The 26,093-nt window shown below is 44.7% G+C and overlaps 1 protein-coding gene across 1 annotated transcript in view; it reads right to left on the minus strand.

Annotated features, from left to right (window-relative positions):
* Nucleotides 1-25,349, minus strand: part of DNAI3 (dynein axonemal intermediate chain 3) — an 87,808-nt gene extending 62,459 nt beyond the window's left edge. The window contains exons 1-7 of the mRNA XM_059689013.1: nt 25,213-25,349; nt 20,351-20,449; nt 19,942-19,980; nt 7,247-7,428; nt 6,175-6,279; nt 2,420-2,560; nt 1,224-1,423 (exon numbers count right to left, since the gene is read on the minus strand). Of these exons, the coding sequence (XP_059544996.1) occupies nt 1,224-1,423; nt 2,420-2,560; nt 6,175-6,279; nt 7,247-7,428; nt 19,942-19,980; nt 20,351-20,435 (752 nt within the window). The 5' untranslated portion in view covers nt 20,436-20,449; nt 25,213-25,349. The remainder of the gene's footprint in view (nt 1-1,223; nt 1,424-2,419; nt 2,561-6,174; nt 6,280-7,246; nt 7,429-19,941; nt 19,981-20,350; nt 20,450-25,212) is intronic.
* Nucleotides 25,350-26,093: the final 744 nt, after the last annotated feature.

Consider the following 26,093-nt stretch of genomic DNA (forward strand, 5'->3'; position numbering starts at 1 on the left):
GATGTTTCTCTCTCTCTTTTTCTGTCTAAGCATGTCTTCAGGTGAAGATTTAAAAAAGCATCCTTTAAAACATAATAATAATAAAATAAAGTTATTGAAAAAAACAAATAAAAACAAACATCAATGATGAGAATCACTGATCAGCTGCCTCCTGCATAGTCCCTATGTGGGATTGAGCCCACAACCCAGGCATGTGAAACTGTGATCTTCTTGTTCATAGGTCGACACTCAACCACTGAGCCATGCTGTCTGGGCAGGTAATTAATTGATAATTCTAATGAAAATAAAATTTTTATTTGCATACATGTAAAAATATCAGGAAAATACTAGTGAAACTCAAGGCCTTGCTTGATATTGTTATTTAAGGAAATTAAGTGGGGAAAAAAAACACTTTAAATTTCAGCTTCAATAAATTTAATAATAATAAAAAAGAGCTGCTGTGTGAGATGGTTTGGTTTGTAGCCTCCCAGTGCTCTGGATCTAAGGCAGACAGGTAAGCAGATGAGTACACTATGGGTCCTCAGTGCTTTGATAAAGACACTCAGCTCTAGTGGGGCCTCAGAGGAGGGAGTGGTCAACTCTACCTGGTGTTGCCAGGAAGGCACAGAGGAGGGGGCACTGAGCTTAAGGGATAAAGGCAGCCAAGGCAGTGAAGGGCATTTTGTGCAGAGGAACAGCATTGCCAAAGGCAGGAAGATATGGAAGAGCAGATATTCTGGGAGGTGAAAGCAGCTCATAGGACTAGAGCACAGAATGGGATGGGGGAGGGGGAGAGGCTGGAGAGGCCACGGATACCGTGCCATGGAAGAAGGAGAACCTCATAATGCCGTGCCAAGGAATCTGGATGTGCTGGGAGCCAGAGAAAAGATTGAGGCAGTGAAGTGACACAGTCTGATTTGATATGTAAGAATGGCGGCTTGGGTAGAATGGAGCAGTTAGGGATGGTAATGTTCCAGTTGAAAACAACACTGTGATTATTAACAGCAGCCATCATTTTCTAACTACATAGTCTCTACAGTCTCACGTGTATCTCATTTTCTATTAAGGTTTAAAAAGGCGTAGTTGAAAGCCATTAGAACTTCCTGAATTGAATTACTCTATGTAGACATATTTCATCATTGTCAATCCATTTCTATTTATTATAATATCTCAAAATAATCATGGACATTGCTAGATTTTACTGTCATTGCTTTTAAAAATACACATACCCATTGTATACTTACCATTTTGTCTGAGTACTTATCTCCTTAATTTCAGGGACTACTTGCATGCCAACATCTTTCTCCAGTTGCTTAATAACAAAATTTTTATCTGGGTAGGCTGTGCATTCAATATAGGCATCTTTTACACTGGAAGCATTATGGTCACTGAACTTAATCGGGGCACCAAAATCAGCTCGTTTTTGAGAAATCATATATGTAATCTGCAACACGGGTAAGCAGTAGAGGTAACACAATTAAGTCCCTGGAGAAAACTGGATGCGGGGCGGACGGGACGACGCAGGTGCTCTGCCTACATCTCTCAGATCCCTTTGGATACGCACTTTCTGTCCCTCCAGCTCCGTGTGCTGTTTGTTCCCATGGCCACCGCCTGCTGCTCTTGGGGAACACCACTTTGCCCGCAGGTACAAGAACAGGAAGTGGCTGGCTGTTTACATCTCAACCCGTGATGGCCTGATAGGAGACATAGGGAAGCTCATCTCTTCTGCTTCTCTTTGGCACAACTCCGGGGTGTGATTTAGCTGAAGCCTTCCCGCTGCTGAAATTTACAGGAGAGCATCGTCCCTCTCCTGCAGCTTTCCCTATACTCTCAAAACAAGTCACTCATTTAAATCCTCCTCGCAGCAGCTGCTCTGGCCACACCACTGTGTCAGTTTCCTAGGGCTGCCAGACCCAGGCACCATAGATTGGTGGCTTAAAACAACAGGAATTTATTCTCTCCCCGATGTGGAGATCAAGGTGTTGGAGTGTTTTCCCCCCCTGTGGCCTCTGAGGGAGAATCTATTGCTTGCCTCTCTCTAGCTTCTGGTGATGCCAGCAAACCTTGGTGTTCCTTGGCTTGTAGATACAGCACTCCCATCTCTGCCTCCTTCTTTCTCCTTGTGTCTCTATGTCTTCATATGGCCCTCTCTTTATAAGGACATGGCCGTATTGGAATAGCACCCTCCCATTTCCTAGCAGGTCACATACTCAGGTACTGGAGGTTAGGACTTCGTATCTTTTTTTTCTTTTGCGGGGGGGGGGGGGGGGGGGTGGATACAATTCAACCCATAATACACACCTGAGACAATGACCACTTTTCTATCCAAAGAAAAACCTCATGCCCATAGCAAACACAGAAGCCTTACAAACCCTTCAGGAATAAGCGTTATTCAGGTACAGGGAGGGAATGACTGGAGATAATAATTCAGGCCTCTGACCTGCTCTGTAGATGTCGTAACGGATTCTTCTTCAATTTCTTTTTCACTGCCCAAAGAAACCCATGGTTTAGAGATGGGTGGCTTATAATCGTACATCTCTTCAGGAATGTCTTCATCCTGTTCTTCCTGAGCTTGTGGGGGCTAGAGTAAAACAAATAACAGTCTAAAATACATGACCAAATTTAGGTTATAGCTACATCTGCACATTTTGCAATGAACTTTATTGTTATATAAATTTATTAATCACTTCCTTATTATTTTTCTTTTTTGTTGGTTCCTTCTTTCCAATTATGATAAGGAAACCAAGAAAAAAAAAGAACAACAACAAATCAAAACTACAGACAGAAGATGACAGAAGAACAAAATAGGAGAATGAAAAAAGAAAAGTCATGTGATAAGAAAAAAACATTTACTGCACATCCTTATGACTATAGAACAATAAACTTAATGTTAACTATAAAACTAGTTTCCTCTGACTTAATAAATTTTTTTGATAAGAGGATTATAAGTATGAATAAACATGATATATATGAAATAATGAGTGAATGTTTTTAAATCAAGATATCCACAAGGAGTATACAGAGACATATATTAATACCTAAATCTATATCTCTATAGCTATCTATCTATAAACTGAATAAGTATCAATAGGTGAGTAAACTGACACATTGTGTTATCATCATAAAATAAAATTCTGTAAAGCAGTTGCAATGAAAAAACTTGATCTACATATATATGATATCTAAATGTATCAATATGGGTGAGGCCTAGAATTTTATAATTCAGTGATAAACAAAAATTGCAGAATGATTTGTAGAATTTTATGTGACTTTTAAATAAAACAATAAAATACATTATTTGTGGAGCATACATATATGGTAAAAATATAAAACCATGGACAGAGGGGTATCTAATGAAAGGGCGAGGGCTATGCTCTCCATCTTGACCCATACCCTCCATGTTGGGGCAGCTGCCATGTGATCAGGAGAGTACCTTCTTCCCGGAAGCCCAGGCCCCTGCTGGCCATGCCCGGAGTCTTCTTAAACTAACCAATGACAATCAAGGGACATGCGCGCCATAGAGATGACCACATCCTGTGTAACAAAACCCGACTTGCGCCTGGCCAATCAGCAGGGCCCACAGTCAGCTCCCCTCCCCTCACTCCACCCCCTATTAAAACCCTGTTTTTCCCACGGTGGGGACACTCTGCTTCCGGTCGCTGCGTCGACTAGGAGGGGGAGGAGAGCTAGCTCAAATAAAGGACCCTCTGCTTTTGCATCGGACTGGCTGGTTCCCTGGTGTGGTTTTCTTGGGGATCTTGAAATCTGGGCACAACATCTAACAACTCATATAGAGAGAAGTAGAATTACAGAGGATATAAGAGTGAATGAAGCATTATTATATTTTATTACTTTAAAATTAAGTAACTATGATAAGATATAATATTTGTTAATTCTGGGTAGTGATTGTGTGGATATTTGTTAAATTATTATCTAAACTTTTCTATACAGTTGAAAATATTTCACTACACAGTTATGTGCTGTATAATGATGTTTTGGTTAACAGATAGTCCCATAAGATTAAAATGGAACTAAAAAATTCCTATTACCTAGTGATGTTGTAGCCATGGTAATGTCGTAACACAATGCATTTCTTTAAAAAAAATGTTTGATGTTTGTATTGATTTTGAGAGAGAGAGGAAGGGAGAAGAATAAAGAGATAGAAACATCGATGAGAGAAAAACTTCGTCGGTCGGCTGCCTCCTGCACACCCCCTACTGGGTTTAAGTCTGCAACTCCAGGCATGCGCCCTGACTGGGAATTGAACCAGTGATCTTTTAGTTCACAGGTCAATGCTTAACCACTGAGCACACCAGCCAGGCTGTATTTCTTATATGTTGGTGGTGATACTAGTGCAGACAAACCTGTTGTGATGCCAGAAATATAAAGTATAGCACATATAATTATGCATAGTACATAATACTTGTTAATGATTATAAACAACTGTGTATTTACTATACTACACTTTTTACATTATTGTATACTCTTTTTAATTATTAAAAAAAGTACTTTGCTGCTGGAAGCCAATCCACCCTGGCTGCTTGAGGCAGTCCCTGCAGGGATGTTTCAAGGGACCTTGAAATGGAGATGAGAAACACCCTAGCCTTTGGAATGGAATGGATGGGATTAAGATCAAATAGGATAAATGCAGATGTAAGAGGACAATAGGGGAAGGAACCTGGCTAGGAGAAGAAAGGTTGTTTCCCCAGGTGAGGATTTTTATCAGTAAACCCTTTAACTGAGTGTCAGAGGGGTGGTTGGTCGCTTTGATCTTTGCTTGGAGTGACCTCCTTCAGTTACTTACTTGTAGCTTAGTGGAACAAGAGTAACCTTTGAATGGAGATGGAAAGCCCCCTGGCCTTTTGTATAGAATGGATAGGATTGGGACCAAATAGTATAAATACAGATGTTAGATGACAATAAAAAAAAAGAACCTGGCTATGATGATCACCTGAACACTGCCTCGGTGTCATTCATTCTTCGCCGATTCCGTCCACACCTTTGGGAACCCCTGGACCCGCTGGGGCTGGACCCCAGCACTTTGCTATAAAACACATTATACTGCAACTGATTGATATTTCTCTCTCTCTCCTTTTCCCTTCCTCTCTCAAAAATCAATAAAAAAAGAGGCTCTTAGATTTAAAACAAAAAACACAATATGCCATGTTACACCAACAGCAGCCTCAAACATCTCATGTTTGATTGCATCGTTTTGTCTTGTGCTTGATTTAATCTTGTATTGTTTGTACAGTAATGGTAGCCTAGGATCAATAGGCTAGGACCATCTAGGATTAGGTAAGTACACTCTACAATGTTCCCACAGCAAGAAAATCACCTAGTGGCACATTTCTCAGGTGTATCCCCATTGTTAGATAGCACAAGACTGTAATAAAAATAAATTAAAAGCACAAAGAAAAGCAACCATAAAAATAAAATTGAAAATATTAAGGCTAAGTAAACTATCATTTTTAGTTTAAAAAGTGTAGATATTTTAAAATTCTATGCTTTACTTTTTCTTGTTTGTTCAACAACCACTCAAAACCCCCTGTCTACCTCAGTTTGACCAAACCTCCCCAAAGGATGCCCAGGTCAGAAGGCAAGTCTCAGAAACTCATTACCTGCCATGGCCACTTGGAACAAAACACCTTGAAGGTTAACTAATTTTTTTTTCTTTGAAAGCTACAATTTTTAAAATTTCTGCTTCCCTCCCCGCCAACGGCCCACTGACCAAGTCATTCTTTTAAAATCTTACTGTTCAATAATCATAGCAAACACTATAATGAGGGCTTTACCTTGTGTTAGCCTATTTAATTTTTATAACAGGCCTGGAATGGGCACTGTTGGTGCCACCGTTTTGCAGACGAGAGGTTTAGTAACTTACCCAAGCGATGGAGATGGCAAGAGGAGAACCAGGACTATGGGCCGGGGAGTGGCTGAGGGCAGTGGTACTCCAGATTTGCTGTTTCTGCTCTCATTGAGCCAATAAAGGCAAATAAGTAAGAGTATCTGCTACCCTGAGATGTTTGCCTTAGTTCATCCCACATTTACTGCTTACTTACTCTCGGTGCCAGAACTCGATCCAGGCCCTGGGGTAAGGGGGCTGAACAAGAAGAATCATAACCATGCATAGTTCTCCCCCAGAGGTACCGCTCCCTTCTGATAATCCACAAAACGCAAGGGCTTGGGTGTGCTTACATTTAAATAGTTTTCCTTGCCCTCTTCGGTTCCAATAACATAAAAGTTAAGTCCAAATTCGAAGTCTTTGTCATAAACAATCAGAATCTCATCTCCAGGATATTCCTACAGGAATATAATCAAAGGAGAAGGTTATAGAATATTCCATCCAAAAGCAACAGAATATACAGGGTAAGCAAAAGTAGGCTTACAGTTGTTTATATGGGAAATAATACAATAACTGTACAATAATAATACAAGAATAAACTTTCTGTTTTGCACACTCATAACTGTAAACCAAGCCCTGTACATTCTCTTCAAGTGCACATGAAACATTTAAAATGATAGATCATAGGTTAGGCCACAAACAAGTCTTAATAAATGTAAGAGGATTCAAATCATATCAAGCATATTTTTTGACCACCATGTATAAGACTAGAAATTAATTACACAAAGAAAACTGGAAAATTCACAAATATGTGGAGATTAAACAACTGAAAAGGAATGAAGGCTAATGAAGGTTAATGAAGTCCAGTGGTCATTCAATTTATTCAGACATCGACACAAAATTGATATTTTTCTAATCAATCAATCATAAAAGATCACCATACTACTTATCTATGGCCAATAAACCCAAGTTGCAAAATTACTTTATTAAGTCTAAAAAGCTTTTAAAATGCAGTAGGTCCAGGGAAATTTACCATGCAATTTTATTTCTAACAGGAAAAAAGAAGCATTTCTTTAGTTTGGTGTTGTGCTCTGTTCCATGCTTGGAGACAAATCAGGAAAAAAAAATTATGAATTAAACAATTAAGATAGTATGGGAAAATAAGGGTAGATTCCTGTTCTAGTTACAACTGGGCAAGGATCAGTGTTTCTGGGTGTGGAATAAGACAGTCACTAAGTGTCAATGAGTGTTTGCTTTTCACCAAGGATCATCCAGCAGGATTCCCAAGGTGTGGGCAAGCTAGTATGTGTCCAAGCTCATGGAAAATGCCAGATTTGAATGCAGCAATCGCTCCAACTGTCATTATTATGTACAAGGAACCCCTTGAAGCAAAACTGAAAAATGAAGAGGGATGTTGCACTTAACCTGGATAATTTTTTTGACTGGGTAGAAATCAGATACTGCAGCTCTGTTTTGAAAGTCTGCCAAAATATCTTGTTTTTTGATAAGTTTATAAGGTTGCTCATCGGTCAGATCTTCATCTATTCGGCAACTGAATATTTCTTGAGTCTTGGTAGTTAACACTAAAGGATAAATTTCTGGATGACCTGGGGAAGACAAAGTGGAATTTTGATATTAAATGTAACTACGTAAAACATTAGCAATGGGAAACATGCAATTGTTTGCTTTAAATACCTGTCTTGGTTAAAATTTTTAAAAGTCTTTAAAATCATTGCTCTTGTTTTTTAAAATATATTTTATTGATTTCAGAGAGGAAGGGGGAGAGAGGGAGAAAGAGAGAGAGAGAGAAACAACAATGATGAGAGATAACAATTGATCAGCTGCCTCCGGCACTCCCACTACTGGGGATGGAGCCTGGAACCTGGGCATGTGCCCTGACTGGGAATCAAACTGTGACCTCCTGGTTAGGTCGAAGCTCAACCACTGAACCACACCAGCTAGGCTCATTATTCTTATTTTTAAAGTAAGTCTATCCATTATAAAAACAAATGTCAAAAAAAGAAAAAAAGAAGAAAATAACAATTACCCATATTACTATGTCTCAAGAGAGAGCCTCTATTAATAGCTTGCTCTACTTCCTTCTAGCCGCTCCATATGCAGTATCTTATATGAAACTTTAAATACTGCCTTTAATACTTAATGTCACAATATTTTATTATGACATTATATAATCTTTCTAACATATTTTAAATTCATGCAACTCTGTAGCATAATTTTTCACAGTTCTGTTGTTGATAAACATTACAGTTTTTTCTCATTTGTTTCCAATGGTTGTAAATAACTACAAACAGATATGTAGTGCTTAATTTTTTTATATCGCATTTTAAATATTTTTTAGGATAGTTTTTAAAAGTGAAATCATTGGCCCAAAGGTATGATCACCTTTTCAGGCTCTCTGAAACCTGCATTGGCTTTCTAAAGCATCTTCCTGCTCATCCCTCACCTGCTGCTCTCTCTCACTAGATGACCTCACTGCCTGTTTCACAGAAAAATTCTGCGTCTGTAGAGCACAGAATCCCATAGCCTGGTCTACCCGCTGATTGGCACAGGGACCACCTTCCCACCCTTCCCGCCACTCGGAAGACCTGCTAGTCCCTCTCTACCCTTTTCAGCCATTAAGGCTCATTCACGTTTCCTCCTTTCCTACCTCTGTGCTGTTTTCTCTCAGCATTTGCCCACTGGTCGGTCTCCTATTTTAAAAAGACCTTCTCTTGACCTTACTAGGTACCTCTACTCCCTAAGGCTCCTCCTTTTCACAGTCAGACTTGTAACTCCATTCTTCACATTTTAAAGCTATTGACTTCCCCATTAAGTTGCATTTCCAGACTCTTGGAAGTGGAGAGAAAGGTGGGGTAGGGATCCTTCTTACCTCCTCAGTCCTAGGTTTGCCCTCAGAAGAGGAGGGAGGCTAGGTTCAAGAGGCTTCCATTCCTGTTCTTCCTGTCTCTGTTCCCCCCACCCCAGGCCAGTCCTCCCCAGCAGCAGGCCCTAGGACAGGGGATGGAAGGGGATAGGTACCAGCTTGCATGTTGCCATTCCCTCTAACAAGCCTTCTTCTCATTTTTGTATCACCATCAGCTTCCAGCACCTCAGTCTCAGCTCTGCATCTTCCCCCAGAACTCCCTCCCAACCCCATGCTCCCAGGAGCCCACAGCCCCTCCCATCTTCTCCAGGCCCTACACACCTGGGTGTCCTGACATTCTTCCTCCCACTGCTCAACAGGTGCATCGTCAAGGGGACAAGTGCATGTGGCCTCTGACATTGGAATTTTGAATGTATTTTCCCGCAGAAACATTTACCCCTCGTCCGAGCAGCTCTATGGCACAATTATTCAGGTAATTTTGGAGTTTTAATGACTGTATGCATAACACTGATTCCCAATAGCAATCAGTTGGTATAACAAACATTTGGACTACAAGTTGTTCATAAGGTACGGACAAACTAGGAGACGTTCAATAAACAACTGTTGAGTCACATACAGATTATCCTTTGAGAACATTCTGCCAAGGATAATTCGTAGTGTCTAATGCATAATAAAAGCTCTGCAGTTTTGCCTTCGAAAGCCACCAGGTGGGACTGAGAGACCCACGCTGAGCTGGAGCCAAGAAAGAGGTGGCGTCCTTCATAAACAGAGGCCAGAAAGCCTCTACCATCCAAGAAACAGGAAAGACAGTGACAAAGACTGTGCTCCATGTCACCTGCCCCCACTAACATACTTCACATTCTGCTAGCGGGACAGTCTTCACTAAAATGACCCTGTCACACTGATTGGACTTCACCAAGGCAACTTTAATGTAGACTCTAACTTTCCTTTATCTGGAAGTTAGTAAAACGAGTAGACTGTTTCTAGTTGCAATTGGCAGTCACTCATAACTTCATGCATAATCCCCACAGTCTACTACTTTCAAGCTCTACCCGAACAATGGCCAAACTTAACAGAGCAAGGCCTGGTGCTTCTGGCCTCCCCCAAGGGTCTCTGGCAAAATTCAATAAAAAGATACTGCTATTTAGGCATTGAGGCCTACACTGAAGACAGCACCCCAGGCATACAACAATGAGGCGATGGTGGTTAGCAACGAGGTGGGCTGTGGGCTATGGCTACAGGCTCAGTCATGCCTCCAGCAGAGTGGGATGTTGGTTGCTCCAGGAGGGTGAGAAAGTTGTTGGAGCAGAGGAAAAGGCCTGCAAGGCTTCTTGAAGCTTACAGAGTCAGGAGCAAGACCTGCTGGGTAGGGTGCCAAGCTAGGGTGGTGAGTGAATAACAATGTGGGTGCATAATAGCCAGGTTAATGATAATAACTTCTGTAGAGCACCTACTGCATGCAAGTGCTGCTCTAAGTACTTTACGTGTATCATTAATTAACTTAATCTTTACAACAACATTCTAGGTGGTTACTAAAAGTGCATTCTTTTTTTCTTTTTTTAAGCTGAAGAAAGGGAGTCCTACAGAATTCAAATACCGTATCCAAGGTCAGGATCTAGGAGTTGGAAATAGAGGATCTGGGATTCAAACCAAGGTCCCTACACTCTAACTACCCTCCTATACTTTCTCTCCAATGTGTGAACCTGCAGAGCCCAGGAGAGGGGCCTGCCCCTTCTCCACACACAGTCAGAGAGGTGACAGGGGTGGCATCCCACAGGATGCGGTGAATGGCAGTTATTTACCTAGTCGACCAATAGAGCAGGAGCCAAAAACGGACCCAAACTCTATACAACTCACTCCTGGAAATCTTATCTTACTGTGTCAACAAGGAAGAGGCCTATGAAGTATAAATCATGTCCTGCATGTTGAAACAGAATTAAAGAGCTCCCATGCATTTCATCTGTATCTTCTTTTTTAAACGTTTTGTGTGCTGTTTATTTTTTAAAAAACAGTTATTATCGAGGTTTAATTGACAAATAATAAACAGTGTGTATTTAACGTGTACCATTTGCTCAATATATGCACATATCCATGAAATAGTCAGTGGCTATTATTCACCCACATTGTTATTCACATTGGGTATGGTATCTAGGAAATCTTTGGCTAATCCAAGTTCACAAGATTTTCTCCTATGTTGTCTTCTAGAAGTTTTATAATATTTGGTTTTACCTTTGATCTCCCTGTATGCATTGCTAAAGGGCAAATGTGTATTCAAGTAAATAAAAGCAGACCAGGCAAGAAGTTGATGTGTCTCTTCAAGAAAGAGGCTCCACCTGGCCCCCAATGCCTTCTAAATTCATATTTCTTGTATATCATTTTCATGTGTGTGTCAGCCCCTCCTTCAGATCCTGAACCCTGCTGTGAAGGTCGCGGCAACAACCTAGGTAAGAAGCTGTGCGGGTACTACCTGATCTAACTTCTGCAGAGTTTCAGGAGGTAGGTGTCACTACCTCATTCTTGGGATGAAGTAGAGACTCCAAGAGGGAAAGTCATTTGTGGCCACATAGTCATAAGTGGCAGAATTATGATTTGAACCAGGTCTCTCTAATTTCAAAACCTGTGATATTATTAATCACCTCTGATGAACAGAATGATGTTCCCCAAAAGATGTCCAGGGCCTCATTTCTGACACCAGTGAATTAATTGATTACATCAATGACCCTGAGATGGGCAGGTTATTGGGCTCAAAGAGAGAGAACGTTTAGAAGATGCTATGCTGCAGCCTTTGAAGATAGAGGAAGGGGCCCAGAATCAATGAACACAGGGCGTCTTTAGCTAAAAAAGGGAAGGAAACATTTCCCTTTCAAAGACTCTGGAAGGAATCAGCCCTGCTAACACCTAGACTTTATTCCAGTAAAAGTAATTTCAGCCCCAACCGGTTTGGCTCAGTGGATAGAGCGTCAGCCTGCGGACTGAGGGGTCCCGGGTTCAATTCCGTCCAAGGGCATGTGCCTTGGTTGCAGGCACATCCCCGGTGGGGGGTGTGCAGGAGGCAGCTGATCGATGTTTCTCTCTCATCGATGTTTCTGACTCTCTATCCCTCTCCCTTCCTCCCCTGATCTGCGAACTTGAAGGGAGAGGCGGGGCCGCAGGCACGGCAGCATCCTGGGTACCAGGTGCAGGCCCAGGGTGCAGCCTGCCTGCAGCCCTCTGATCTGCCATGCGAAGGGAGGGGCGGGGCCACAGGCATGGCGGCACCCAGGGCATCCAGTGTAGCCCCTGCAGCCTCCGGATCTGCAATGGAGAAGGGAGGGGTGGGGCAGCAGGCATGGCAGCATCCCGGGCACCGGGTGCAGGCCCAGGGTGCAGCCTGCCTGTGGTCATCTGATCTGCAATCGAGAAGGGAGGGGCTGGGCCGCAGGCATGGCGGCACCCAGGGCACCGGGTGCTGAGGTGCCTGTGGTCCCCTGATCTGAGATCGGGAAGTGAGGGGCGGGGCCACAGGCATGGGAGATCGGGGCTGGTGGGGCTACCGACCGCAGCGGTCAGCCAGCACTCAGCCCCCAACCGGCTCTCCCTGGGAGTCTGGATCGGAGGGCGCTCTCCCTGGGAACCCGGAAATCCACCTCCCAGGGCAACTGCGCAGAAACCAAGCCTGGTGAGCCATGGAGAGGGCGACCTACCTGGAGGCCACGCAGCTTTTATAGTTGAAGTCGCCCTGGATGGAGGACTGGGGGTAGCAGGGGTCAGAGCCGGTCAAGTCAGCCATGGAACCCCGTCCCGCCGAATGACTAGAGCAAATGGACTTCAATGGTCCTCAGTCACTTGCTGAGCAGCAGTCAGCCTGGACCAGGAATCAAACCCAAAACCTGACAGAATGGAACCCAAACCTTTGCTGTGGCAGAGGAGCTCCGACCCACAGCAGGGGCCAGGGCACACCAGAGGGATTTTGTTGAGGGGCCCTGACACGCAGCACCCTGAGCAGTAGGTTAGAACCTCCTCCTGATACAGCAAGGTTGCAGGTTGGATCCCTGGTCAGGGCACAGACAAGAAGCAACCAAAGAGGGCATAGTAAGTAGAACAACACACTGATGTTTCTCTCGCTCCCTTCCTCTCTCTAAAATAATCAATCAATAAAAATGAAAATAAAAAATAAACCCTCTGGCCCTAACCAGTTTGGCTCAGTGGATAGAGCATCGGCCTGTGGACTGAGGGGTCCCGGGTTCAATTCTGGTCAAGGGCATATACCTTTGTTGTGGGCACATCCCCTGTAGGGGGTGTGCAGGAGGCAGCTGATAGATGTTTCTCTCTTATCGATGTTTCTCACTCTCTATCCCTCTACCTTCCTCTCTGTAAAAATCAATTCTACACTAATAAAAGAGAAACATGGTAATTGGCGTACGACCGTTACCCTTCCCATTGGCTAATCAGGGCAATATGCAAATTAACTGTCAGCCAAGATGGCCGCTGGCAGCCAGGCAGCTTGAAACTAACATGAGGCTTGCTTGCTTCAGTGACGTCTGCCTTGCCGGCCTCTGAGCCTGCAGTTTCAAACATTGTAACAAATACAGATGCTAAACAAAACTCCAGAAACCAGCTTTCAGCTGGCTGGGATCTCAGAGCTGGAGTTGATACAGAGTTTCGAGAACCGAAACAAACCAGATACCTGCTTTCAGGAGCGGAGGCCTAAGAGCTGGAGCCTCAGAGCTAAAGGTGGTCCAGAATAAAAAAAAAAAAAAAAAAAGAAAGAAAAAAAGGAGCAGTTGGGAGCTTCAGTCCCAGCCTGAAAACAGCCCTCAGCCCCTCACCCAGACTGGCCAGGCACCCCAGTGGGGACCCCCACCCTGAAGGGTGTGTGACCAGCTGCAAACAGCCATCATCCCCTCACCCAGGCTGGCCAGGCACCCCAGTGGGGACCCCCACCCTGATCCAGGACACCCTTCAGGGCAAACCAGCCGGCCCCCACCCGTGCACCAGGCCTCTATTTTATATAGTAAAAGGGTAATATGCCTCCCAGCACTGGGATCAGTGGAGCCGCGAGGCCTCCCAGCACTGGGATCAGCGTGACGGGGGGCAGCGCCCAAACCCCCTGATCGCCCTGCGGCTCTGTGTGTGACAGGGGGTGGGGCCACAACCTCCCTATCCGCCCTGCTCTGTTCGTGACAGGGGAAGGCGCCCCAACCCCCTGATCGGCCCTGCTCTGTGGGTGATAGAGGGCGGTGCCCCAACCCCCCACCCCCCACATGGGCCCTGCTCTGTGTGTGACGGGGTAGAGCCATAACCTCCCCATGGGCCCTGCCCTGAGTGTGACAGTGGCGGCGCCCCAACCCCCTGATCCGCCCTACTCTGTGTGTGACAGGGGGCAGTGTGCCAACTACCCTATCGGCCCTACTCTGTGAGTGACAGGGGGGAGCTCCCCAACCCCCTGATGGGCCCTGCTCTGTGCATGACAGGGGGGAGCTCCCCAACCCCCTGATCGGCCCTGCTCTGTGCGTGACAGGGAGCAGCGCCCAATCCCCTGATTGGCCTTGCTCTGTGCGTGACAGGGGGTGGTGCCCCAACCTCCCCATTGACTCTGCCTTGAGTGTGACAGGGGGCGGTGCCTAACCCCCCAATCGGCCCTACCCTGAGCGTGACTGAGGGTGGCATCGCAACCTCCCAATCCGCCCTGCTCTGTGCATGACAGGGGGCGGCGCCCCAACTCCCCAATCGGCCCTGCCATGAGCCTGACCAGGGGCTGCACCTAGGGATTGGTCCTGCCCTCTGCCACCCGGGAGCAGGCCTAAGTCAGCAGGTCGTTATCTCCCAAGGGGTCCCAGACTGCGAGAAGGCACAGGCCTGGCTGAGGGACACCCCCCCCCCCCCACACACACCGCCCTGAGTGCACTAATTTTTGTGCACCGGACCTCTAGTAAAATATATTTAAAAAAATAAAAATAAACCCTCTGGCTTGCAGAGTTGCTAAAACAGTTAGAAAGCAAAGTCTCATCCCTTCCCATTCATTCAACAAATACTTCATATGCTCCTTCAATAATCACACTGGGAATGGGTGTGTGTTTGTTTGTTTGTTTTGGTTAATCCTCACCTGAGGACATTTTTGCATTGATTTTTTTTTTTTGTTTATTTATTTTTTTTACAGAGAGTGGAAGGGAGGGAGAAAGACAGAAACTAATATGAGAGACATCAAATGGTTGTCTCTTGCTGAATCCCCAACCAGGGCCCTGGATTAAGCCGGCAACCCAGGTATATGCCTTCGATTGGAATCCAACCTGGTACCCTTCAGTCTGCCTGCAGAAGCACTATCCGCTGAACCAAACCAGCATTTTTTTTCCTTTTTAAGTCCCCCTCCTAGGATATGTTCTTTTAATTGATTCTAGAGAGAGAGGAAGGGAGAGGGAAAGAGAAAGAGAACCACTGATCAGTTGCCCAAGCAACCCACAACCTGTGTATGTGCCCTCACCTGGAATCGAACTCATGACCCTTTGGTGCGTGGGAGGACACTCTAAATACTGATCCACACCAACCAGGGCCTGGTGGTACAATGAGTTCCCTCAGGGGGAGTGCTGCTCATCCAGAAGCCGGGCTCATGGCTGGTGAGTGCAGCGGAGGTGGAAGGAACCTCCGCAGCAGCACTGAGGAGCAGTGAGCCGAGTGGTAGGGAGCAGGAAGCAGGCGGGCGGTAAGGAGCAAGGGGTCCCAGACTGTGAGAGGGCACAGGCCGGGCTGAGGGATTCCCCCCACCCCCAGTGCATGAATTTCGTGCACCGGGCCTCTAGTCTATACTAATAAAAGAGTAATATGCTAATTAGACCGGAGATCTTCTGGACATCCTTCCAGACAAAGCCATGGTGGTGGAGGCCAAGGCAGAGGTGGAAAGGGGTGATCAGGCTGACAGGGTGGCAGTTAGGGGGCGACTAGCTTGTCAAGAAGAGGTGGTTAGGGGCAATGAGGCAGGCAGGCAGGCAAGCGGTTAGGAGCCAGCGGTACCAGATTGCAAGAGGGATGTCCAACTGCTGGTTTAGGCCTGATCCTGGCAGTCGGACATCCCCCAATGGGTCCCAGATGAGAGAGGGTGCAGGCCAGGCTGACTGCCCCCCGATGCACGAATTTTGTGCACCAGGCCTTTAGTCCTATATAATGAAAGCCTAATATGCAAATCGTCCCCTCGGGCGGTCATTCGACTGGGAGCTCGACTGCTCACTATGACGTGTGCTGACTACTAGGGGGTGGTGTGGAACATAGTGGGCATCGGCAATGCAGCGCTGGCAGCAGATGGCAGTGGAGGCACTGCCAGCCCTGATGGGCCCTGACGAGAGCGGGACCGTGGTGGGATGGTGGAGCAGGTGAGCAGGTGACAACAGGCCAAGGCAGGTGCAAGTGGGGGCCCTATCACCCTGCCAATCGCCCCGCAGATGGTGACCAGCAGTGGTGGTGGCAGGGCAGGGCTGCTGCCTGGCTCCCAGGTGATGAGGGAGCCAGGTGGGGGTCCCAGCCCCAATTGATAGCCCTGCAGGTGGGATGGTGGAGCAGGTGAGGGGACAGCACCAGGCCAAAGTGGGGTGCCAGGCAGGGCTGCGGGGCTATGAGGCTGGAGGTGTGAGATGGGGCCCAATCCCCACAGGGCACCCTGAGGGACCCCACCTGGCATGAATTCATGCACCCCCTGGGCCTCTAGTGCTTATTATATTACTAGAGGCCTATTGCACGAAAAGATTCGTGCAATAGGCCTTCTCTTCCCCTGGCTGCCAGCACTGGTTTTCCGCCGGCACCTGTTTTCCTCCAGCACCTGGGACCCAGGCCTTCGCTCTGGCTGGAGCTGCCTTCAGCCTTCGCTGCTCCGCCGGAGCCGCCTTCACTGCTCCGCTTCACGCCTACGTATGCAAATTAACCGCCATCTTTGTTGGCGGTTAATTTGCATACCTCACTGATTAGCCAATGGGAGGTGTAGCAAAGGTACAGTCAATTACCCTGTCTGTCTATTACTAGATTAGATAGAGCTAAAGGGATACTATTCTCTAGAAACCTCTAGGCGTTGCCCTTAGGTCCTCAGGAGCCAGTTGGTTAGCTGGTCTGCGGGTCCCTTGGTCCCTTGGTAGGAAAGGGAGTCCTTGCCCCCTGGAGCATGACAGCCATGAGGCCCGAGTGATGTTAATAATGTCAGGATCCCAAAGCAAGGAAGTCAAAGGGATCCTGATGTTATCCTGAGAGAAGTCCTGGAGTAGAGGAGGGAGGTTCTAGTATAGTGGGATGCTAAATCAAAATGTACTTTCAAGTCTCACTGCAAAGTTCTGAGGTTTGTTTGCTTGTTTTATTCTCCAATAAACAAACAAACTCACTTCTCTCAGTCCTTTCCCTTCCAGCTGAAACATCTCTACTGTGTCCCTTCTCAGGTTCATGGAGACTTTTATTTGTTTGTTTTGTTTTTGTTACCAATTATTTAGTTAAGAAATAGTTGTTGAGCACCTATTATATGAAAAGCATAATGCTAGTGCCTAGGTGTATACAGTCTAGAGGGGGCACAAAAAACAGACAAATACACTCAAGTATATGTAAGGACAAGTTGTGAAAAGTGCTACTAGGAGAGAACAGGGTGAGAGATAGAACTAAGGAAGGTAGGAGTGGTGGTGGGTTTACTTAGACAGGAAGAACAGAGAAAGCAATTCATTCATTCCTTCACTCATGCATGCAATCAATCAATCAACAAATATTTATTTAGTATGTATTATGTGTCAAGATCTGTTCTAAGCATTGGAGTACAAAAGCATTTCTGTTCCCGGGAGTGTGTGTGTGTGTGTGTGTGTGTGTGTATGTGTGTGAGAGAGAAAGTGTGTGTGTAAATAGATTATAAATGCATTAACAAATAAATAGTTGATTCTCATTATTTACTAATTTTGTATTTGCAAATTCACTTGCTAAACTTTATTTGTAATCCTAAAATCAATAGTTGTGGCACTTTCGTGGTCATTAGTGGACGTGCTCAGAGTGGCAAAATAATTTGAGTTGTCCAATGAGCACATCGCAAGCGGAGGTCCACAAGCCCATGCTCTGCCACTTGCTTCAGCTCAGACAGGAAACAAGTGTCCTTCCACTGTCTATTTAGTGCCACATTTTCCACATTTTTGTGCTTTTCATTGGTGATTTTGTTATTTAAAATGATCCTCAAGTGTGGTGCTGAAGTGCTGTATAGTGTTCCTAAACTCAAGAAGGCTGTGACGCCCTTCATGGAGGAAATCCACATATTAGATAAATATGGTTAAGGCATGAGTTACAGTGCTGTCTTCTGTGAGTGCAGTGTTAATGAATCTATAATAATAGAAGCGTAATATGCTAATTTCTGGACAAAATCACGGTGTTGAAGGCTGAGGCAGAGGTGGCAGACACGCCCCCCTCATGCCTCTCCTGCCCCCCCCCCCCCGGCTGCCACAGCAGGGGGGCCAAGCCCCTTGCATGAATTTCATGCATCAGGCCTCTAGTGTGTGTGTATGTATATATATATATATATATATATATATATATATATATATATATATGAATATATATTAATGAATATATATTGACAATATATATTAAATAAAGTATCTTTAAAAGGAAACACACATAAAAAGGTTATATATTGATTGGTTAATGGAAATGTTTTGACCAGAGGCTCATAGGAATCTAACCCTGTATTTCCCCTAAGAGCAATGGCTCAGTTTTGCTACGTCAGTGTTCACAGCAACTGTATAGAACATCCATAAAACAGGAGAATTGACTGTATTTTAACTTCAGAATTATGGTAGGTACTGTGAAGGCAAGGGTACTAGATGAAAGAGGCCTTCAGGAAATGCCTCTTCCAGATGTGGGACTGGAGTCTAGACCTGAACGATGAGGAGATAGTTGCATGGAGATCTGGGGAAAGAGCTATCCAGGCACAGGGAGCCAGAGCAAAGGCCCTGAGGCAGGAACACATAGGGCAGGTTCTGAGCTAGGCAAGACTGGTGAGCCATGGATCGGGCAGAGAGTGAAGAGAAAAGACCAGAGAGGAAGGCAGAGCCAGGGCCACTATATGGACAAAGAAAAGCCTTGGGGGAGTTTAAGCAAGAAGTAGACATGGCAGGTTGCCGGGTGCAGAAGGGACTGAAGGAGGCTGAGTGGAAACAGTGGTACCAGGTAGGAGCTAAGGAACTCATCTAAGTGAGGAAAGTGGAGGCTTGGACTAAGGTAGTGGATGTGGAGATAATGTGAAATGAACGAGTTTGAGATATATTTTAGAGGTGAAATTGACAGGAGTGGGGATGATTTAAAGGGGAGTAGGGGTGTGGGAAGGGAAAAGGGTCAAAAATGGCTCCAGCATTTAAGGGTGATACATTCATTAATTCAATACATACTTGTTGGGCAATGGGCATAGTCTGCTCCAATGACCTTTACTGTTAGCTGACATCCCCCTACCATTTCCACCCGCTCTGCCACCCTGGCCCAAGCCACTGCCTTCTCCTTCCTGGATTGTTGCAATAGTTCCTTAAGCACTCTCTACTTCTGTCTTCACCCCTGCAGTTCTCAACAGAGTAGCCAGGTTAACCCAGTCGAGACATAAGTCAGATCATGTCACTGCTCTGCTTAAATACCACCAACAGTTGCTTATCCTGTATGATTAACAGCCAAAATCTTCACAACGGCCTACAGGCTCTTAGATCTTTCTCTTTCCACCCTTGCTGTCTCCTCTGTTTCCAAACATGAAGTGCATCATCTAAGTCAACTCTAAGAGAAAGTTTCAGCAACAACAAAAACAAAGGCTTGCTAGTAACTTAGCCTCTAAAAGTACAAACATTAGTTTGGCTGTCTAAGTTCTAGCTTCTTTGCTTAACAGTCAGCCCTTCTCCTTGAAATAGTGGAATCTTACTGGGAAGTACAGATAAATATTGTTTATGAGCCAGAGTTTTAAAAATATCATTCTAATAAAAGTAATAACTTGCAGACTTACCACACTTTATAATTATTACAAAAGGTCTCTCAATCATCATTCAATTTGGATTTTGAAGGGATGGGTTGGCCTGAGTCTATTTCTCAGATTAAAATTCTCTCTTTCACTCTTACTTTTCATTTTCTTTAACATCTTTCATTTTATATTTGAAATGACCCGATGTGATTTTAGTCCATGTACATGTTGATCAGTTGCTTCAATTTGTACGGTTTTCACTTGCTTACTGCGTATTAAAATATTGCACCTGCGGATGGTTTCTAATTTGTTTCCACTTACCCAGGCTCTCCATATTTACAGGTTCAGCTTCTTCACTACCTGGAATATAACAAAATAATGTCAAATTTACATTTTTGAATCAAATATATATCCTAGTTTATTACATATTTTTAACCAGGTCTCAAAACACAAAACATAAATGCAAATATACGATGAAGTCTTAAACTATTTTATGAATAATTAAATAAACAGAATCTGAATAACTGTCTTTCTCACAGAATTATCTCTTCATGATATGTTTCCTATGGTGTCGAATGGTAATAAAATACATACAAAACGAGAATAAATGCCCATGTTTTGAATTCCACTTGTGTTTAGCTTTATGACAGCCAAAACCACGATAATTTTGGCTGCTAACTGTACAAATACTGAAGCCATAAAAACCCCATTAATGAAAAGACAATCCTACCAAGTGCTAAGTCCTTATTTTCACCATGTTTTCCTTTTTTCTTTTTGCCACGTGGATTCTTTCCTCCTCGAGGTTTTGGAGCCATGGCTCTGACTCAGGCTGCACAAAGAGAGAATGCCATTAGGTGTCTGGCTCACAGGTTCAAATAGCAAGCATTAGCATTTGGTAAACATGAGTATGTTTTCTAAGTTGAGCCTTTGGCTAACTCATCTTTATTTATTTTTAAAATATATTTTTATTGATTTCAGAGAGGAAGAGAGAGGGAGTGAGAGATGGAAACATCAATGGTGAGAGAGAATCGTTGATTGGCTGCCTCCTGCACGCCCCCTACTAGGGATCGAGCCCACAAGCTGGTCATGTGCCCTTGATGGGAATCGAACCCGGGACCCTTCAGTCCACAGGCCTACACTCTATCCACTGAGCCAAACCGGCTAGGGCAATATGTATCTTTATAGAGTGGGTGTTTTGGGGGCAGAGGTTTATTGCAACAACAATCTTAGTCTACCAGCGGTTCTCCACCTGTGGGTGGCGACCCCTGAAAATACATCCTGCATATCAGATATTTACATTACGGTTCATAACAGTAGCAAAATTACAGTTATGAAGTAGCAACGAAAATAATTTTATGGTTGGGGGTCACCACAACATGAGGAACTGTATTAATGGGTCGCGGCATTAGGAAGGTTGGGAACCACTGGTAGACCTTGCCATTCTGGCGGAGCTATTCAGCTGAAACACAGGATGGTGACCTGCCAACTCCTCCAGGTTTCAGCCTCAGACCCTGCCATGGAAGCACCAGAGAGGACAGACACCGCTGCCCCGCCTCTGGCTGTGGTTCTGCACCCAGGGAGCTGCTCTGTGCTGCCCTGCGCCTGGCTCCCTGGCAGGTGCCCCAGCTACAAAGACAGGTTTAAAGTCCAGGGGCAGACACAGGCCCACAGTGTGCACATATGCACATCATTTTAAAATTATCATAGTGTAGATAGTACTTTTGTCCTAGCATACGTGCATGTAACCACTGTGTCCTTATTTGTGCTGTCAGAAAAGGCCTCCAAAAGTTTCTGGGGGGTTGCTCATCAATTTTGGCAGGACATAGCTCTGGCCAAGGGTCTTGCCATGACACCAAACCCTTCTCATCTCCTCAATGCTCACCTTCGCCCCATCTTGTTCAGTGGCTGGGAGTGTGATTTCCAGAGTCTAACCAGCGGAGTCTAAAAACAGGCTCTACCTTTCATCAGCTGAGTGACCCTGGGCTAATTGTTGACCTTCTGAGTTTCAGCTGATTCATCAGTTTAACGGAGATAATAAAACCTAACGCACAAGGTGGTTGTGAAGATGAAATAAAGTCGCATCATCATCAACTCAGTCATCTTACACTGTTTACTGTTTGTCTCATTTTAATAAACCAAACACAGATTGAATATTATTTCATAGTGTTCCTCTACCCTCGGTTGACCTAATAATCAAATAGATTTGAGACAGATTAACCAGAGAAAATAACCCAAATTTAACACGTATATATGGATGGGAACCCTGCATATATGAGGGTCAGAGACTCCACATGCACTGAGGTTCAGAGACAGAAAGGGGAACTCAGGTATGACTTTGTGAGCTTGGGAGGAGGTAATGCACCGTGAGCCTTCCAAGGGGCATTTCAGGAGAGCACGTGTTCAGTAATTATTAGTGTGCCTGCCATACACACAGGTAAGGTAAAATGTCATTTCTGGTATTAATTCTTATCGTGGGCCAGCCTCCTAATTTAATTCTCCTAGATAAGGCAGGGAGCATGAGTTTCTCTCGAGCCTGCAGGGTTCTAGTTGCCTTTAGCTCAAAACAATCCGCATACCACTAAGACTGACATAGGGGTACCTTGTCTGCACCCCAGCAATTGCCCATAGTCAAAACATCATGAGTTTTATTTTATGCTCAATATCTTGATGACTAAATCTTGACTAAAGTGTGGGTATGTGTCTAAGTGTTTGAGCATACACACTTTTTCCTTCAAAATGTTCACATATATTTTTTCAAATGATAATAATGTAGCAAAGAACACATATTCTTCCACATTAACAGCAAAGGATATTAGAGAGCAATGAGAGAGGTGAGTACTGGGTAAGTCCTCTTACCCAGTAACAGTTCAAAACCTGTGAGGGCACTCCAGTGGTTATGAGGAACATTGCATTCAGAGCTGGCCACAACCTTGTTTCAAACTAACTTTCGACTTCTCTGTGATTATCATTTTATGAAGCTTTTGTTATTTAGGAGGGTAACTGCTCCATATGAAGGAATAGGTGACAAATTATGATTGATATAATACAGTGATTTCAACAGTGATTGGTGCCCTCTCTTCACTTGATTTGGCTACAATGCACACACCGGCTTACATGTTCCCATTTGTTACCTGTATGCACGACTGTCTTACTCCCAGTCATGAGACCTTTAATTCTGAGAAGACCTGTAGCTCTGGCACCTTCTCCCTAGGGCAGTGGTTCTCAACCTTCCTAATGCCGGGACCCTTTAATACAGTTCCTCATGTTGTGGTGACCCCCAATTTCATTGTTACAAATTGAACATAATTAAAGCATAGTGATTAATCACAAAACAACATGTAATTATATATGTGTTTTCCGATGGTCTTAGGCGACTCCTGTGAAAGGGTCGTTTGACCCCCAAAGGGGTGGCGACCCACAGGTTGAGAACCGCTGCTAACAGCTTCCTTAGAAAGTGTTATGTCTCGAGTCTCCTTCAATTAGTTGACCTTGTCTAGATGGTCACCATCTTCTTTTCTCTCCCCAGAGTATTTGTAAGCTCATCATGCTTGCCTCCCATCTTTTCTTCTTTTAAACAAAGATTTAGAATCTGAGGTAAGACTAACATTGTGGTAGTCTGGTGATGTGTCTCCAAGAACTGCTGCTGCTCCATCGGTCTCCACCAAGACCCTGATTAAGCCTCAAGGCTCTCCTGGGCTCTTCAGCAGTCTTCTGACAAGTACACCACATCCACCCTCCAGAAATGACTGTTCCTACAATGTTTCCAATTAGTCTGTTACACTCGTTTCTCCCCTTCCAAACTACCTCCACCTCTTTCCAAGACAGAATACTCATTTAAGTAGATGCTCTTCCATCACTACACCCTTTGAAATAACTCCTGAATTCAAAGCCCTCCTTCCCATAGCCTCCATGTGTTCAGGCCTTTAACAAGCCCTCCTGTACCAGAAGTTCCTATTTTGTGCCATGAACCCTTTGGCAGCCTGATGAAGCCCCATACATCAAATAAGAACATGTGATTACAAGGGAGATTTTTTGAAACACAGTTATAAAAATATTTTTTAAATTATGATATAATAATTTATGTGCTTTTTAATTAATGCATTAAATATCAAGACCTAGCAGTGATTCTAATTACCACTTAATTTTGAAGATGTGATGAACATAAATCAGATATTTATAACATCCATAATGTAATAAGAACTGTCATTTCTCTTAGTGACAAAGTCACAGGTCTTGCTAATATTACTGTGGTTTATTACCAAATGCATACATTTCAATTAGTCGTCAGTAAAAATAAACATGTGATTTATTTCTCTATCCACACCCCACCCTCCAATCAGATCATGGACATTTAACTGGCCTCCCTGACTCTGTTCCAACCAGCATAGCCACGCACAGGACAGCCTTCAGAGCCCTTTGTGAAATGCAGATCTTAACAAGTCACTTCCTTAATCCGGATCCCTGTAGTCCACAGTGGCATTCTCCTCCACTAGGGGAGAAATGTAGCTCATCTGAAATGCAAACTTCCGGGGGCCACTGTGATTCTGCAGGTCTGGGAGAGTCTGCGTTTGAAAAATCACTAGGAGGCGGTCTTGCACAGGTCTGCAGACCAGAGTCCAACTGTGTAAGCACCACCTTTCACACTCTCAGAGCCTGCCCATCCTATCCACTCCTCGAGTTCTACTCCAGCCTCACAGGGTTACTGTCCAATCTCGAAACAGTCCCAGCATCTCCAAACAGTCTTCCTACCTCCCTCTCTAGGGAACCCCCTCCTCTCCAACCTCTCCTGCTCCATACCATGCACACATTTCTCTGCTTGCTTAAATCTTACTCATCCCTCATCCTGCAAGGCTCAACTCCAGCAGGACTTTCTCCCTGAAGCCTCCCCAACTCTCTCACTCAAGCCTAAACAGTTTCGTTCTCCTTGACGCTTTCTAATCACACTGTAGTGAGTTAATTATGCCAGGCTTCCACAAATGCCGAGGGCCTCAAACCCAGAGGTGCCTGGAAGTGGCTGTGAATCCCAGCAGCATCCAGTATACACTGGGCAGAAGGAGAGAGAACTTTTTGAGCAACCATTAGGTGCTGGAGGTCACTAAATGAGGAAGACAAAGTCCTTACTGCCAAAGTGTTAAAGTCTCCCCCTTTGTTTCTGCACTCCTTATCTACTCCAGCCCTTTCTCAAGTCCTGAAGTCACCTCTAACTACTTTAGTCCACATTTATCTTTTCCTCTTTGATCTCCAATACCGATGAATAACCAGAACCATGCTATTTTCCTTTCCATCCATCCATCATCCATCCAGTATTTATTGGTCTCCCACTACGCGCCAGGCAATGTGATAGACACTGGGGATATATGATCTATGAATAAGACACTGTACCTGCCCTCCAAGTCCTTAAGAATGTCCTTAACTGCTCTCTCGTTGCTATTTTCGTCTCCTGGCTGGGCTGGAAGTTCCTTTCTTTGCAAGCAGGGAAAGTTTTGTACTTTTCTGTAGTCTCCAGTGTGCCCAGTACATAGTGTTCCAACGCCTTTGAAAGACTAAAGTATTTGTTTCCAAACCTCCTTTCCCATTCCGAGCTTCCCTTACCTGAAACTGCTAAACAGAAGAGAAAAGAAGCCTCTGGGCAGCACCCTAGCGAAAAACTCCTGCTGGGGCTGAAGACGGAAGTTTTACTCTCCTCTCCGAAAAACAAGTCCTAAGAGCACAAAACGCAGCTCCTTTGCAAGCGGTTGCTCTGACGCATCCGTTGCTAAGAGAAAAGAGGCGGTGACTCAGCAGAGATTGACAAAACACCAAAACCAATACAGTCTCCGTTCTCTAAGTTTCTTTCAACTGTGATTGGTTGCTCTGATGATAACGTCACGTAACAGGAAACAGGGCGAGGTCCGGCAGTTATCCACTTGCAAGGAAGGAGGTGTACATGATGATAATTTCATTGAGAACAGCGTCCCAACCTGGCCCCAGGTCTGACTGCTGGGTCCAGCCCAACCGAACGTGAAGAAGAAGCCTGCGAGGGTGTGGCCTCTAGCAGCAGGGAGGGGAGGGTGATGTGAAGATTGGGGGAGCATGCTTAGGGCAGCTGCCTCGCCTTCCAAGGGTGAGCTGGGCCCTCCCAGAAACCTGCCCTAGATTCCGTGTGAAGGAGAGATAATCCGGTTCGATTATCTTCTAAAGTGTTACCGTTTCCTCTTGCCAAAGTAACTTTTGTATAAATTTTAACTCAAATCTTAGCTATGAGTCTCATACTTAAACCCCTAAGGAACTCCAAGGTTCATTTTCTCTGTGGTTATGGGGTTAGGTTCAGTGGATAGAGCGCCGGCCTGTGGACTGAAGGCTCCCGGTTCAAAGGGCATATGCCCGGGTTGCTGGCTCAATCCCCAGTATGGGGCGTGCAAGAGGCAGCTGATCAATGATTCTCATCATTGATGTTTCTTTCTCTCCCTTTCTCTTTGAAATCAATAAAAATA

The sequence above is a fragment of the Myotis daubentonii genome, chromosome 3 (assembly GCF_963259705.1).
Source record: "Myotis daubentonii chromosome 3, mMyoDau2.1, whole genome shotgun sequence".
NCBI lineage: Eukaryota > Metazoa > Chordata > Mammalia > Chiroptera > Vespertilionidae > Myotis > Myotis daubentonii.